This window comes from Cygnus olor, chromosome 8 (assembly GCF_009769625.2).
Source record: "Cygnus olor isolate bCygOlo1 chromosome 8, bCygOlo1.pri.v2, whole genome shotgun sequence".
NCBI classification, from domain to species: Eukaryota; Metazoa; Chordata; class Aves; order Anseriformes; family Anatidae; genus Cygnus; species Cygnus olor.
In genome coordinates, this window is record NC_049176.1 from 15,785,355 (window position 1) to 15,802,008 (window position 16,654).

General features: G+C 39.2%; 1 protein-coding gene across 9 annotated transcripts in view; it reads right to left on the reverse strand.

Annotated features, from left to right (window-relative positions):
* The window catches only part of SWT1 (SWT1 RNA endoribonuclease homolog), a 45,393-nt gene that overhangs the window by 28,427 nt on the left and 312 nt on the right, over nt 1-16,654 (reverse strand). For 8 of the 9 annotated variants that reach the window (XM_040566444.1, XM_040566438.1, XM_040566437.1 and 5 more), the window contains exons 2-11: nt 15,463-15,537; nt 8,535-8,593; nt 6,516-7,251; nt 4,924-4,989; nt 4,742-4,798; nt 3,984-4,113; nt 3,757-3,858; nt 2,239-2,427; nt 1,559-1,652; nt 193-329 (exon numbers count right to left, since the gene is read on the reverse strand). In XM_040566444.1, the coding sequence (XP_040422378.1) occupies nt 193-329; nt 1,559-1,652; nt 2,239-2,427; nt 3,757-3,858; nt 3,984-4,113; nt 4,742-4,798; nt 4,924-4,989; nt 6,516-7,251; nt 8,535-8,593; nt 15,463-15,537 (1,645 nt within the window). Of the gene's footprint in view, nt 1-192; nt 330-1,558; nt 1,653-2,238; nt 2,428-3,756; nt 3,859-3,983; nt 4,114-4,741; nt 4,799-4,923; nt 4,990-6,515; nt 7,252-8,534; nt 8,594-15,462; nt 15,538-16,422; nt 16,653-16,654 lie in introns of those variants that run through there. The other variant, XM_040566440.1, reaches the window with a different exon arrangement.

The following is a 16,654-nucleotide window of genomic DNA, read 5'->3' on the forward strand; positions in this document are numbered from 1 at the left end:
GTTTTAATAAAGGTCTCAAACTTTCAGGGAACTGTTTACCTTTGAAAACAGAAAACCTGTCCAAAACAAGAAGTATTTTTATCCATTCAAAGCGCATAAAAACTGAGCTTAGAGTAGAAACTCTTCTCCTGCTCCTACAGTGATTACTGTCTCAAAAGTCAGCACATTTATGTACACATTAAACAAACTTACCATATTTTGACTGTTGCAGCTCAACACAATTCTGATGCCTGTTTACATTCAGATTCTGTAGAGCAGTAACCAAATCTGCTTTGCAAAATGCCTTGACCTCACTCACAATGGCTTTATTGCATAAATTTTTATCATCCCTAGAAGAGAATTAATTTCTGACATAAAACCGACATTACTATATATTAAGTAATAAAAGTAACACACTGAACGATTTATCTTCTGTAAGCTAATTTTGTAAGCTTCATTATATACAAAGTTTTCCATCGCAAGCAATTAGAACCAGTGCAATGAATTAAACCAGAATATTAACTAAAGCAGCTATTGTGAAAAAATATGTTCCAGGCTCCAGGCTTGCTTTACTGAAAACAATCATAAATACTGTACTAGTGACACCCAGTTGCTATCAACTTAGAATGCAAACACAGCAATGATTCGAAGACATATCTAATTAGATTAATATAACAAATCCTCTTTTTTTACACCCATTTCTACTGTTCTGCTGGCCAAATTGTCACAGATGCCACCTTGAGGCATACATACTCCAGCAGAACTACTACAGACATGCAATACAGACTTGGATTCTAATAGTTTCCCACAAATTCCCATTGCTGCTATTGATAAATGCATTTTCAGATGAAAAGCGCTTCTGAAGTCACCTTCAACATCTCCTGTTCTTTACTCTGACAAATCTAAAATCATACCGATACTGACTGAAATAGTATTTCCAGCAACATCCCAGTTTCACACATCAACTTACACAAACCTATGAACTTAACCCCACTTCCTGAAGCTACACAGCAAACAGTTTTAGCAAAGACCAAACTATATACAGTACCTGTCAAGTAGTATAAACCTTTTAAAAACTAGCTTTACATGACTTATATCAAACCGAGAATCAATACTCGAAACTCAGCTGTTACCATCACAGAACAGGAGGCAAATCTGTCTCTGTCTTCCATCTTTCTATGATTGCCCTTGTCAATGTTTATTATTATGTCCAACCAGGTGGGCAGAAGCAAGTACCTAACTGGATCTCAATCATTAAGACGATTTTTTTTTCAATTTCATAACTAATACTTTTGTGAGAAATCGGAATAAAATCTGAGAAAGCTACGCTTTCAAAAGTTTTAAAATTGAACATTGAATAAACTTGGTCCTACTTCAGGCCTCCTGCACATGAAGGTGATTAAGCCTACAACGTTTGTGTTTTATTGTACCCTTCTACTCCAGCTTTTAAGAGGGTGACTGCTCCTCAAAAACCTTACTGCTGAAGCAGTTCTTCACTTTAAGGTATGACTTGAAAATGCTGTATTTGGCATGAGACTACCTTAAACTTCGTAAGAAGTCTAGAAACACAGGAACTCACGTGCACAGTATGACAACAGCTTGAGGAAAGAGGCTCTGATACTGCAGACAACATTGTAAAACACGATCATCATTATTCTCGTCACTCAGGCCATCTGTAAATTTAGTTAAGACAGTGCTGACTTGTAACTAAACATAAGAAATACTTCAGTGTAGTCATGGTACTGTTTTTAAATGTAAAAGTCCCTAAACAAGGACAGAGAAGTAATCAAAGCACAAATATGAGTTTTGAATTCTGAGGTACTGCTCCACTCAAAAACACTACAGTTTTGCCAGGAAACGTCAAAGTGAAACATGCATAAGTTTCTGAATATGTTAGATTTTGCAACAACTTCCTCAAAAGCAAAAGCATAAAACATATCCTTAGCTTGTAGATAAAAAAAAAAAAAAAGGAGTAACCAGATGAATTTTCATTAAGTAATCCCTCACTTAGCAACATAATATGTGCAGCTTAAAGCGAGAAACGACCAATAAAACAACAGTGCACAAAGCACTAACACGAATAAGTTATTTGCAGACTATAGCCTTGGATACGCTCCGAAGGCTGCTGTAAGCCATTAGTGAATTTTTATTAGCAAAGTGTAAAGTCAGAGTGAAAACTCAAAATTTGGTGCTGAGGTTCACACTAGGTGAAACCACAAGGATTTAAGAACCCAAAACCAAATAAACTGCATATCTTACATGTTTTTTGAGAAGCAAGCTGCATGGATTGCCCCCACAATTTTGAATCTTGTTTTTTGAGACACATGTAGATAAACTGGACTGCAGGGATAGCTTTGTCCCGAACATGCTGCAACATTTTCCCCTTCTTCAAATTGTCCAACTCTTGTAAAACAACCCAGGGAATTATCAGTGCAAGTCTGCCGACACCTACAAGGAAAAAAACAAAGACATTTTGAAAGATCAACTGATAATACAGTTAAATTTGAATCCAAACACCATATTTATGTAAGCTCACCCCCCCCCCTTTTTTTTTCCAATAGTTTTCATTTTCAATGCTCAGGAACACCTAGCATTAAAAAATGAACAGCTGAAGTTCCCTCTTTCTAATCTAACTTCAAACTGGAAATGTACTGATTACATGTAAAAATAACAATATTAGGCAAACAAAAGGAATAAACAATTTTAATCAAATGAATACCTTGAAAACAGTGTGTAGCAATATTGTAAAACATATTTACAGTGATTAACACCCCATCACACTCACCGTAAAATGTTAAAGCAAGGTGACAGTAGCTGAAAGTACTGGAATGACCATGATAGTCACTATGCAAACACAAACATGAAATAAAAGAGTAATGGTTTGCACTAACTGTCAACCAGCATTCCTAAGATAGGAAGGGGAAGTATGGATATTGGACCATGGTTTTATTTGTAACTAATTCAGAAATTTTATGATTGTTTTGTTGGTCCACCCAAAACAAGTACTTCAACTGTTTTCTTTCCCATTCACGTGATAAGAATATAATATTTAAGATATCCATTAACATCCATCTGCATTGCAGTAAATAGGTCAGTAATCATCAACCTTCTGAACCTTTTGTGTAATGGGTCTGGTGCATGACCAGAAACTGGGAGCTGCAATATTCTTAAAAAAATGCATCTGAGCCAGCAGGTCCCAGTTTACACAACGCAACACCATTCCTAACTTGGGAAAGAGAAATACAGTCTGACACACTCTTGAAAATTGCTTGGACCCTTATTAAAGTTATTTTCCATTTGGCTGGAATAGGCGTATTCATTAGCTAAGAGAATTAAAGCACCACAAGCACTCTGATAAATTCAAAACACGTCTAACAACAGCTAACATGCACCTTCCTAATTCTGCTAACAGTAAGTCGCTAAAACATCACTACCACTTGTAACGGATTAAATGTTTCAAAGTATATTCTTGCAATATGTAAGACTTATTTACTTCTAAAAATTCATACACATTCCTGGGAATGTAAGTACACAAGTATAAGCATAGTAGGTACTACTTCATATCTGAACTTTCCCTAAGAGGTAGCCTGTTTGGGTTCACAGAACCAGCCACGGAAACAGTGTGAGCCTCTTGTCTCTGCATGAAACCTGATGTCTTTTCAAGGAGCCCTTTTTTTTCTGTATTTTTGTTTTGGTTTTTGTTTGTTTCATATAGTCTGAAATTTTTACATCTGTTTTTTCTTAAAATTTCTTGTTGGCCACCATGTATTCACATACCTGGTATATCCTCAGATTTCAGGGACTTGACAAACTCAAGGTGACTGATCATTATGTTTGTGTCAATCACCACTAATATGTTCAGACCAGAAGTAGAAGCCCCTGGGGAAAAAAAACAAACAAACAAAAACAGTTATGAGAAAATCAGTTGTATACTCTTTACTCAGGTCACTGATTTTAATGACCAGATTCAAGTAGATACCAAAGAACGTAAGACCACGACATACCAGCGGAAATATTTAAATCCTGTTCTGGAAGATCTATTTCCATACTTGTAAGTTCTCCACAGGTCTGTGCTACAGACAGAGACATCCTCTTTTCAATACGAGCAACATGCAAATCTTCAACTATCTGCATCTACAATGAAAAATATGTACACATATGAACTTAATTATGTATAAGTTATCACTTTTGAATTGTTTCCAAATGAGATATATTTGCATTAATGGTTTTATGTTGAAACTGACTAAAACTGGAACAAAAAATTTTAAGTTGGTACAGCAAATGTAAAGCTGTGAGAATCTTCTGCCCATCCTCCACTGTAAGAAGTCCACAAAAAGACATCCAAAATATGGCCTAGAAACCTTTGTTTGTGACCTAGTACCCAAAATTTTTCTTCCATTTTTTTACTACACAGACTGCAATTCACCTATCAGATGTTTCTCAAAAAGTATCTCTCTTCCTTCTGGAAAGTTACAGGTAGGCAAATGTGATAGCTAGGGTATGCAAGCAACTACAAAGGCCCCCAGTGCTGCAGAGAATAATAGAAATATTATACCTTTCTATCTCAGAAATATACCTTTCTATCTCAGAAAGTTCCTGACTGGCAATACTTCACTTTAGTATTGAAAAAAATACTCCACATATTTAGAAGTGTAGATCATAAACCATCAATGAAGAATACTAGGGAAATCCATGGAGTTGTCTAGCCACAAAACTCCATTTTTTAATATAACTAGGAAGTGTTAAATGAAGCATTACTAACCTCTTGGTCTCCTTCTAGGTTCTCACTGCCTTGAGGGGGTGGAAAGGCTTCAAAGCTCTGTAGGAAGAATTACAAAAACATACCAACACCACAAAACATCAAGGAAGACTGAGGAACAAGTGATCCCCTTGTCAGGAGTTTCGGAATATAGCTCTTTAGTATTAAACAAGTACATCACTTACCTTGTGGATAGATTTTATATTCTCTCTGACTTGGTAGGAGTCAGATGTGCATGGGACCTCAAAATTCTAGAAACAAATAGTAACAGAAGTAGGATATGTAAGTCTTTCAAAAAGAATTATTTTTAGAGAACACTGAATATTGCCAAGTGAAATTAACAGGTAACATAAAGTGTGTTTTTGATATCCATGATAAAACATCTACAACAGCATTTTAAAGGGCTTATAAGGTTGGCTTTCCTTTAAAATAAATGTAGTGGTTTACACAGTAAATTTATTTTTCCGATCTCTTGTGGGTTTCTGATTATGAACTCTTTAAAATATTTTTTTTATGACAAACACTTAAAACTATTATTGAAGTATCCAATGGCTTTAAAAGCTTTTTTTTTTAAAAAAAATCCTTTAGAGTTTGTATTAAAATTTTAGCAACTTAATTAACTCCAGTAAACCGGTGTTTTTCTTGATCTGGGCTTCACAGTACAAGAAAGATCTATTAATGGAGTTGCACAAAAGGTTATTAAGATAATTAAAGGTCTGGAGTGTGTCATGTAAGGGAGGCTGAAAGAGCAGAGACTGTTCAGCCTGGAAAGGGAAGGCTGAGGGGGCTCTTATCAATATATATAAATATCTGATGGGATGGTGTAAAGAAGATGGGGCCAGGACCTTAGTGGACTACGGACACAGCCCAAGAGGCAATGGGCATGAATCGAAACAAAGGAAATTCCATCTGAACATTAAAGTTTTTTTGTTTGTTTGTTTGTTTTACTTTGAAGGTGCTTGAACAGGTTGCCCAGAGGGGCTGTGGAGCTGCTATTCTTAGAGATACCCAAAACAGAGATACCGGACACAGTCCTGGATAACCTGCTCTAGCTGACCTTGCTTAAGTAGAGAGGTTGGACTAGACAATCTCAAGGCGCCTTCCAACCTCAATGATTCCCATGACTGTATGTGATTATCATCTTCGCATGTGCACAAAATGATTGCACTACTACATGAACTGAAATTTCTAAAAATTAATGCTAGGCATGTTAAACAACGACAACAAAAAGTAAGGATGCTCAAGATAAGAAGATACATAAATAGAGGTGCAGAGACAAACACAACTAGAACTCACAAACAAACCATATCACAGCCAAACAAGAATTTATGCAGGAAACGTACGAATTCAGTCCTAGATCCACAAGAACAAGTTCTCCTGGCATCACCTTGCTGGCAATAAGCACCTGTTTGGCAGGGAGTTTCATTGACTCAATTTGTGCATACAGCCCTGTCAGCTCAGAAAAATATTCCGTTGACTTACACCTAAATCGAAGTAACCCAAACACCTGGCAGTAAGGTAAAGCTATGGAAGCATATGTGCAAACGCAGTCCTAACACACAAGACATTTATTCTTCCAGTTTATCTAACCATTTAGCAGAGCAGAGAAGCATTTTAATGTGGTTTACAGTGTGATCAGAAGAATCCATCTAGTTGGCTATGGAAGCCTGTTTGAATTCTGCAGGACAGTCAGCCTACGTAAAAACCACCAGCCATTCAGAAAACCTGCCTGGAACAACTATCTGCATAGTAACAGAAATAACTGTGTTCTTGTTACCTGCTTAAAACATACTGCTGGGGCTTCAAAGTCTGTTTCCTCAGTCCTTGAATTACCAGTAGCTTGATGAGAATCAGCATCCTGTTTTTTCCATTTACAACAGTCCCATCGTTGAGGTGTTTCAGTTGATAGTGTACATTTATTAGCTTGCAGATTTTTCTTAGAAAACTCCTCATATCGTTCTTCATACTCTTCTTCACAAGTCCTAGATAATTTATTTGACTTCTTAGTGAAAGGCCTATCATCATGCACATCTGTGGAAGTGCTAGGTGACTTTTTTGGAATTCTGACATCTTCGCTCCATTTTTTGTCTCTGTCTGCCTTCTTACAGGGAACATGCAAATCATACACAGATGACTTAAATTTTTCCAACATAGTTTGTTCAGCTTTTGCCTTTAGTTTGCAGAGTTCAACTTTCTCTTTCCTTTTCTTCACCACCTTGTCCCTCTGAACTGCAAAGCTATGCCAGAGTCTTTTTCCTTCTGTTCCATCAAAAGGACCTTTGTTGTGATTTTCCCTGCTAGTAGCCACTACATCAGCGGTGCTTGCACTTTTTCCACATTTAATTTCTTTGGATTTAAATTGTATAACTATTCTCTTTCGCTTTTCAGATTGGATTAAAGAACTGTCTGTAGTTCTGCTTCCGTTTGGAGATTTCCCTTGGGATCTTCCATCAGCACCACTCTTAGAACTTTGGTATCGTTTCTTCCCTTGCCCATCTTCCTCTGTTTTGAATCTACAGAAATGTTACCAAAAAAAAAAGCTCAGTTGATATAATAGAACAAAAATCAAAGAAACAAACAAGCACAACTGTGCTTGATTTTGGCAGTTACAACTACGTATTTATGAGTAGCACATTGGTGTGTCCTTAACCATGAGCAACATCTGTCCTTTAAAATAACTTCATACAGCACTTTTGGTATATACATCTTTACCAGCTGTACAGCAGTTTCAATTTACCAAACTGAGAAAAGATTTTTTTGCATTTTACTACCTTTTGGTTTGAGAGTTGCCCTAATGCAGTCTAGTTCCGTCTTATCACATTGGCAAGTTTTAACGGCGTTTTAGTGATGTGTAAGGTGTGTCACCCTAAAATTCAAGTATGCAGCAGTCTTGGTCACACAGTGCCAAGCACTTAATGGCTTTCAAACAGTGCAGGTTAAACAGGCTGAGTAACTTGGAAAACGAATGACTGAGGGAAATACATTAACATTCTACAGGAATTATGACAGGAAGACTGCATAAGAATCTATTTCTTGTAAGAGCAGAGAAAATACTCAATGAATTTATGATACACTAGGTTTAAAATACCCAAAAAGTTTCTGCCCTACTCTATAACAGTGTTATCAAAAGTACTGGAGCGGCAAAGGCTGTTTAGGCAACTTGTGTAGGACAGGTTACTTAAATGCACTGACAAGCATGCAACAAGATTTTGCCACAATTAAGAAACAATCCAAAGCTTTACCATCTCAGGATTCATGAGATCATTCTTACCTTGTATCAAATAGTTTTTGAACACTGTTTACACATGCTATGCTTAAGGTGAAAGATTGCTTTCTTTGCTTTGGAATCAGCTACTTCACACATCTAGAGAAATCAATGATTTCAGGACTACAGGGGATCTATTAAAAGTGCTAATATCACTGCAGAATTATCCACCAGACTTCACTGTAGCCTTTTTTTTTTTTTTTTTGCTAACAGAACATGTGTAATATGCAGTACGGATCAAGAAAGTAATGCTCAAGACAGAAAAAAAAAAAGATTTTTTATGACAGTAGTGTTGGAAGGATATTATTCCTATCTTATTAGAGTTTAAAAAATGTTTGAACCCTGTTTTCTCCACTATCTCAATATGACCATCTTAGACAGAATCCACTCATAAATGCAATGCCAATACTTCATCCGTTAAAATGCCAGATTTTACCTGAACAAGTCAAATACAAATCTTAAATTCAAATTCAATTTAAAACAATCTGATTTTTTCTAGCAGTTCTATTTAATGACAGAGCAAAAACTTACCTGTGAAATTCTGTCTCTCCTTTCACAGCACGATTATAAGATCCTGTGTCTTCAGAGTTCTGAAAGAAGGGAGAAAAAAAACAAGAGTTTATAGAGAAAACGGCCATAACAAAACCTTCACAAGGTGGAACAAGCTATTATTTCATGCTAGATTCACTATGATTTCAAGTAAGTTAACCTTGAAAAAGGCAGATCCATACCTGTCAAGATCCAAAGAAGGTGTTTTCCCTCAACCTAGTCACGATGTGCTATATACATTATCATCTTTTGAATTGTTCTACAGTATGTGATTCCCTATGGAGTTGGATTAGATTCTCTAATTCCCTTAAGAACAGGAACCAGAGTTTGTATTTCTAAAGGTGCAGCTAATATAATAGCTTCTGTATCTAAAAGGGCTGTATAGGTGGCTAGTAGCAATTTTTTCCCAAGGTATCATGCCATCACTTTGAACCAAATTGTAGAGCAGTTAATTGGCTTTTCTCAAGAGCTCGTTACCACAGCCCCTGCTGATATCCACTCACATTACTTGTTCCTTATCAGGAAAATCCCTGATTACTCTTGGTTTGAGTGGAACTTGTTCTATTTCTTTAGCTAAAGCCTGATAACATGACAATGTAGGGCTGTTTGAATCCTTACGGCAATCTAATAAACGTATATTGTATTCCACCCCAGGTAAAAGCAAACCTTTCCTGGTCCTCAGGTTGTAATGGGACCATGAAAACATATCCTTGGTGCCTGAGGCACTGTGGTGGGTACACTCCACTCCTGTACTTGGCATAAGTCCTACTCAGGCTTATGAGTGGCAGTAGGCCTCAATGAAATCGCTCCTTGAAGGGATAGCTCGTTAACAATTGAGCCCCAGGCAGAGCTCATGCCAGGACACAACCTGATAAGGAATCTGAGATGGACTAGGAGTCAATCACTTCATCTAATGAATATGAAAGGAAAAGCCATCATGGCATCATTCCTCATTCCTCTGTTACCTCCAGAATTTGGTGAACTCTGACACTGTCTCACTCCACTGTTGAGGACTAAGGGTGGTGGTGGTGGTGAATTACACAACTTCATTCCTAAACAAATCGGCAAAAAAACTAAATCCTGGAAAATTACTGACCAAAAGGCAACGGCCTCGCAATCCTACAAATAGTGATCCCAAACAAGAACTCCTGGAACTCTCCAGGGACTGCAGTGGTCTGCACCCTCCATCTCCCCCTGAGCTGTGGGGACTTCAGGACACCCCTGAGGAGACACGCATCGCAGGGCTGACCCTTTGAGGAACAAGCTCCTCTGTGGGACAAAGTAAGAAGGAGGCTGAGTAATTCACTCCCAACAAGGGAGGAGGGATACCCCTGAGGGGATGTACATCTCAGGGCTGAACTTGAGGAACAAGCTCTCTGCAGACCAAGAGGAAGGCTGAATAATTCACTCAAGGGGATATTTGGGAAGCATGTGACTGCATTTTTAACACACACCCCCCCCCCACCCCGGACCCCGTGGTAAGTCCCAGGTGAACCTTGCCATTCACAAATCTTTAAGTTGGTGTTTCTACTGTAGCAAATGTCTTTAGATCATTGTGTTAACTAACTACTACTTAGATACTGATTAAGTGCTGTCAAAATCACATCCCTGCCCATGGCAGGTGGTTTGGAATTAGATGGGGTCCTTTCCAACCCAAACCATTCCATGATTAAATCTAACTTTGTTATTTGTTTTAATGGTATATAATAAATCTTCAATCGCTGCTACATTAGAGTTGTGCAAAATCTAATTCCATGACAGGCACCATCTAAGGATGAGCCACTTGTTATAGACAGTAACAGAGGTGACAGCAGCATGTAACGGTCTGGTATTTTCATTCAATTTATAATAATCTATTGTCAAATGCCAGGTGCTATTAGGCTTATGAACAGGCCAGACAGGGGAATAATATGGGGAATGAGTTTTCTGAATAATACCACAACATTCTAAATCCCAAACATGATATCGTTATACATGAGTACATGTACTTTGCGACAATTTACTTGCGGCCTCCAACAGAAAAGCAGTAGACCCCTCATCTGATATTTCGCCCATGGAGATTACTAAATTTTGAGTTAGAGGGTTTGGCACCTAAGTACCTAAAGGAGCCTCAATGCTCTGAGATTTTAGTGTATCTGTACCTAATATGCTTAAAGGTCCTACCGCAACAACAGGTCTTCCATTGGGCAGAGTCAGTTTTATCCTGGCTACGGGAAGCTCTTGCCTTTTCCCAACAATTCCTGTGACAGAAATTCTTGAGTTTTCATAATTAATCCAAGAGCATCCTCCACCCTGGATTGGTATTGAGGCCCCCATATCCATGAGAAAAGAGACAATATAATTATCATTTACCTTTAGCAATATAGAAGGACTGTCGCTAATATTAATTCCAACAATTTCAGCCACTTGGGACAGTTCATGGGAACTCCATGGGCTTGAGTTGAGGAGTTCTTCTGTCAGTTTCAAGACAGAAAGGCCGGGGAATCAGGTAGAATATTATCTGGGGTCAGAAAAGAGGAAGCAGATGGAACAAGGCTGTCTGGCACCCTTCCAGCATTCACACTAGGGGTCTGAGCACAACTGCAACCCCTCCTGTGCTTATCCCATAATCTCAGAAAGAGAAATGTAGGCATTTTATCTAAATGACCTGATGCAAGACCTACCTTCACAGAAGACCACATAAAGACCTCAGTCTAGGTCTCCATCCCGTCTATCGGAGAGTCTACTGTAACATCAATTAATTTCAACACGGAATTTAGGAACATTTTGTCCCTTATGGGGATTTCCTTTTGACATTTGGGCAGCCCTAACCTTTTTTTCCCTGTGGCAAGTAGCTGAGTCAGGATTATTTTTGATGAAAGATGTCGTTTTGCAGCTCTCAAGATGTTGTTATTACTCCAAGTCTGGGCTCCACTGTGTAACATGCATTTATTTGCCTCAGAGCACGTAATATTGAATTTAATAAAGAGAACACATTTCGACCGACCCCTGCATTGCGATTTTAAAGAACTATTCTGTTTCCTAGGAATTTCTGTCCAGCCTTATCCTGATGAAGCATGAGAGCCCCTGCTCCCAATTTGCAGCGCTGTCACACCTATCCTAACTAGTCCTCCACTGAATATTTGGAATATTGTAGGGATATCCGCCTTAGCTGATATGCAGTGTAACTGGCAGCAGTCACTGTGACCTGACGTGGTGGGGGAGCACCTCTGTTGGCAGGAGGGAGTTGTACCATGCAAGTTTTAATGACAGGGATCAGAGACTATATATATAAAACTATCTTGGTTAGTTCAAATAAGGATGCAGGGGCAGAAAATTCAGCCTCAGAGTCAGCATGATCCTCCTCATCAGCACATTTCAGCATGCATATTCTTTCAAGGATTTCACTCTCTGAAACTGGACACGTATGCTCTTGTTCTAACCAGCATAGAGCCAGAGGTCTGAGATTAGTTTCTTAATTGTTTTTCATATGACTGTGGGATTCAAATGGCAGCTGCTCGTGTTTTGGCATCTTTAGATCACTGTAAAGCAGCCCACAAGTCTGTTTCTTTTCTTCTAGAAACTTTAGTTTCTAGTTATTACAAAAAAAAGTGCCTACAGTAGCAACTGGGTCTGCAAAGAGCCCAATGAAAGGTCCCTTTCCTTCTGCTCCTTTTACATTTATGACTTTCTTGACACCTCTGAAATTCTTCTTGCAGGATTTCCCAATTACAATTCTCACCTACTGAACTCCCATCCCCTAGACATTTTCCTTCCTTTATATTCTATCCCATTTTGCTATTTTTTCCACAGCCTCCCCCCACGTATCCATGACTTGTGTATTTCACAAAATCCCCTTTCTGACACCAATTAAGGTCCAAGGTGTGGAGCTACCCAGCCCACGGGTATACAGAGATCACAACACTGAGCTCAGGTAGAACTGTTCAGTTACTAGTTAGGGGGAACATTTTGAAACCAGTTGCACAGGCTTGGTTAGGAGTACAGATAGTCCCCAAACAAAAAAATTGAACAGTTCTCGGTTAGAAGGCAGTTACACTACTGCTTGGTGTATCCATATTGTCAGCTGTGTCACATTAGTGTCAGAGATCAACTGGAATGCAATTTGATCAGGTCAGAACAGAAGCAGTTCGCTACTGCAGTTACAGAAGAGAACACAGAGCAGCCGAATGACAGACTCTACTGATACAAACCCTGCCCTCCGCTGATATGACTTCTGACCAGTTAGTTTATATACCTTTGCATTATACGACTCAGTTTTTGCAGAACTACAGCAGAATGCAGTAAGTTACAACAGGGAAGGGTAACATACGGAATACTTCAGATAAGGAAGCTGTAGACGGTACATCCTTTTACAAATAATTCAATCCTTCAGCTATTGGGTCACGATGACTTGGCAAGGCCATTAGGTCACTGCTGCAGACATTTTCCTGAACAGAGAGGCTTGCAAAGGCCTAGGAGACATTAGCTAGTTTGCTTGTACATTAGAAAGCACTTAAGAAATAAAAGGGTTACAGAAACCAGTGGAGCCCTAAAGAAATTAAAGAAATCTTGAGAACTTCTGACTGTGGCTGACTCTGGAGTTCCAACAACAGAAAAAGCAAAGAAATCATAAATTAAAAGGCTGTTACAGGCTGCTGCCATGCAGAATCATGTCATGTAACTTGCTGCTGGAAGTGCTGCTCAGCTCACATGATTATAATCAAATAGGAATCAAAGTGTTTCATTGGTTTATTAACAATTTGATCAACTGGCAATCAGTGAGCTAAATGCTCAGAATCAATACCAACAAAGTCAAACCATAATAAAATTACAAAATGATACAAGGTTAAATGATTTGGTACCAAAAAGTTTTAATCTCACAGACCTACATGACGTACAGTGGCACAGTTATTTACACACGCATGCTGCTGGAGATGCAGGAGCTCCAGCCCTGCGCACAGCCGTGCCACTTCTTACAACCCCCTAACGTACACAGGGATGAGAAGGGCCCCCGTGAGCTCACGCACACACCCCCACGGTGTGCAGCCCTACGGGTTGCACCCCATAGCATCATCCCACCGGCTGGAATGAAGGTCACTGGGCATCTGACCAGGAGGGTGCTCCATCAAGGCTAGGTGGAGGCTGCGATGCTGGTGGGGCCACAAAATGCAGTAGTAAGTTTGACAGCTCATCTGTTACTGCTTTCTCACTTCAGGTCTCTTCCCCTTCACCTACAAGTTCTTGAGATTTTTTTTTTTTTTTAAATACTTCCTTTCAACTTAAACCCTTCTTTTCTCAGAAGTCTCTTGATCATTCCCTGATTTTCACTTAATTTGGTCATCTTAAGCAAACTTTCCTACTATGACTTTCCTCTTAGCATTACTAGTCTTGGGTAAATGTCCTCTTAGAAGAGACTGTTTTAGGTGTTGTATTTACACACAATTTACAATCACATGGCAATCATATCAATCATATCATCTGTTGTTATGCAGGCCACATTACCAAGAGGTGGCAGTGCTGACTCTTCCAGACAGCTCTATTTAAAGCTGTTCTAAATTATCCTGTAACAAGTGTCCTTTCATTCATACTTCCTGAATTATACGCCAAACAATTAAATGCCAAAAGGCATAAAATCTTCTGTAATCCGCAGTCATAGTTACACCACACAAAAGCAAAAAAAAAAACCACAAACACCCTACAATTGTACCCAAATATGACGCCATAGAAATAGCTTACCCTTTCATCTGTATGAGCCAAAGATCTCTTATCCGTACTATGATCACACTAAAGATACACTTGCTACTATTCAGAAGTTTCCTTATCATTTTGCTATTAATAGATTAGGTTCCCACTGTTCTTTGCACTAGGTCAATGCTTGCATGTAGCAATATTTAACTTTGGCCCAAACAGACTGAAGACATGCAATAGTGAACTCAGTACTCTTCGAATTGGTATAGGCATTAGTAAAGGCAATACAGCTGTAGTAGGAGATTTCAAGCAAAATCTTTAACCTTTGTACTATAGAAGAAGAAATAAAAACAGCAAAGCCTTAGAGTAAGCTAATATTAAAAGACAAATGGAATAATAAGGAATTTGGGGGAAAAAACAGTAGTTACAAACATTTGGCTTTGAACTGTAATTTCTACATGTGCAAAAGGTTTCTAATGTGTATAACTCAGTTTATAAGGCCACAATATCACATTCATCAACAAACACTTGTAAACATTTGTTGAAAGATAAGATAATATGATAAGACAAAAGCACTCACCTTTCATATATGCTTTACAAAAACCAAAGAAAAAATCTAGCAAACTGAAGCATGGATTTATTAAATTACTGATTTATTGGCTGTATATTACACTAGTAGTAGGAAATCTTTCTAGAAGTTCAAATGAACAATCAAAAGATGAATGGGAAGCTACATACAAGCATGACCAAAACGATTATCAATGATTTTATACACACACAACACACCCTAGAATATACTAAGAATCTACATACAATTTTAGTTATTGCTTTGAATCTCATTGGTTAAGAGGAAATACCTGAGAGTCACTTGTTAAAATATTGCAACTAACCATAAGTTATATATATATATGAGACAAGATAATGAACAACCCAGGAAAATGGTAGTAGTTTTGGTTACAGATTTCAGCTCTGCATTCCTCACCAGGAAGTTACACTTAAAAAAAACAACTCACAACTTCCGACACGTATTCCACCCACAGGCTCTAGAGAAAAACATATACCAGCTACCTGACTAGAACTTAGTAATTATCTGACAAATTCAGTCCTCCTGCTGTTTTTAGTGGTCCTACCTTTCATTTTACAGTTTGATTCATCCTTCCATAACAAAACTGTTAAATAATTCATATTCCTCCCTTGAACGTGGGCATATGATTAAAAAAAATAGCAATACAACTATTCCTACTTTGTCATCCTGGCCATCCAAACTGTCCTCTTTTCCGGTTAATTTCTTCAGTTTCTTTTTAGGCATCTTCAAATTCTAATGGAAAAAAAATAAGTGTTAGTATTATTATTTACTTCAAATTTTTAACCCTTACTGGTATAAAAATAATTTAACTTCATTATGAAAAAAATACTTTGCTTTCTCTTCCAAGTATGAGCCACAGCAAATTTGAACAGTGTTGACAATCCATATCTCACTGACAAAACTACCCTGAAGAAAGGCTGGCCTTACTCTACTATCCTTACTCTACTATCTGCTTCCGAGATGTAGATTTTCTACTAGTAAACGTACCAGACAAGCAAAGCCTAACACCCTTTTATAGCCTTTATTATAACAGTGAACTTTTAAAGCAGTTCCAACTCTAATTCTTGCCTTAGACTCCCCCCTTCCCAGGAAGGGGGATGTTATATGACACGGGGCTCTTTGGATGCTGAGCGACAAAACTATACATGAAGCAATACCAAGTTTGCCATGACTTACTACAGAATTGAAATACTAGTTTTTGCCAATGATAAGCAAAGAGCAGAACTGGATGACAGAGAGGAACAGTAAGCAGTTGCTATAGCTCAAGTCAGTTAGGTCTCTCACCCCAAAGAGACTAACAGGGAAATCTGCTCCACAAACAAGTCTCACCCTGCTGTCACACCAGGACAATGCCTTCACCAGGCTGCCCCTCTGGTCCAGCCGCCCAAGGAACACAATTAGTGCTCCCTCAAACCGTGTATTTAACGCAGGCTGACGCTGGGAGACCTTCCTGCTCCCTGGTGAGCTTGTCACCTCATTACTTCTGGCCCAAAACTGGACGTGCTGCCTCTCAGACCGTGCCTCGCCCCAGGCCGACGCGCCCCATGCGAGCAGCGCAGCGAGGAGCTGGACGAGCCTCGTGCCTGGCGCGGCGGTCTGGGGGCACAAGCCGCTTACCCCCACCAACGACGCCAGCGGCGGGCGTAGAGGGCCATAGGAAAGCTTCACCGCCCGCTCCCAGACCCCGCAGCCGGCTTCCCGAAGCACCGGCCAGCCTCCGGCGGAGCGGTGCCGCAGCAACTGTTGAAGTAACCGCGGCCGGAACCGCCCCTTAGCCGAGGCCCAGCAAGTCCCGGCAGCGCCTGCCCCGGCCCTCGGAGCACGAACCGGGCGGCCTCCCCCCGGCCCC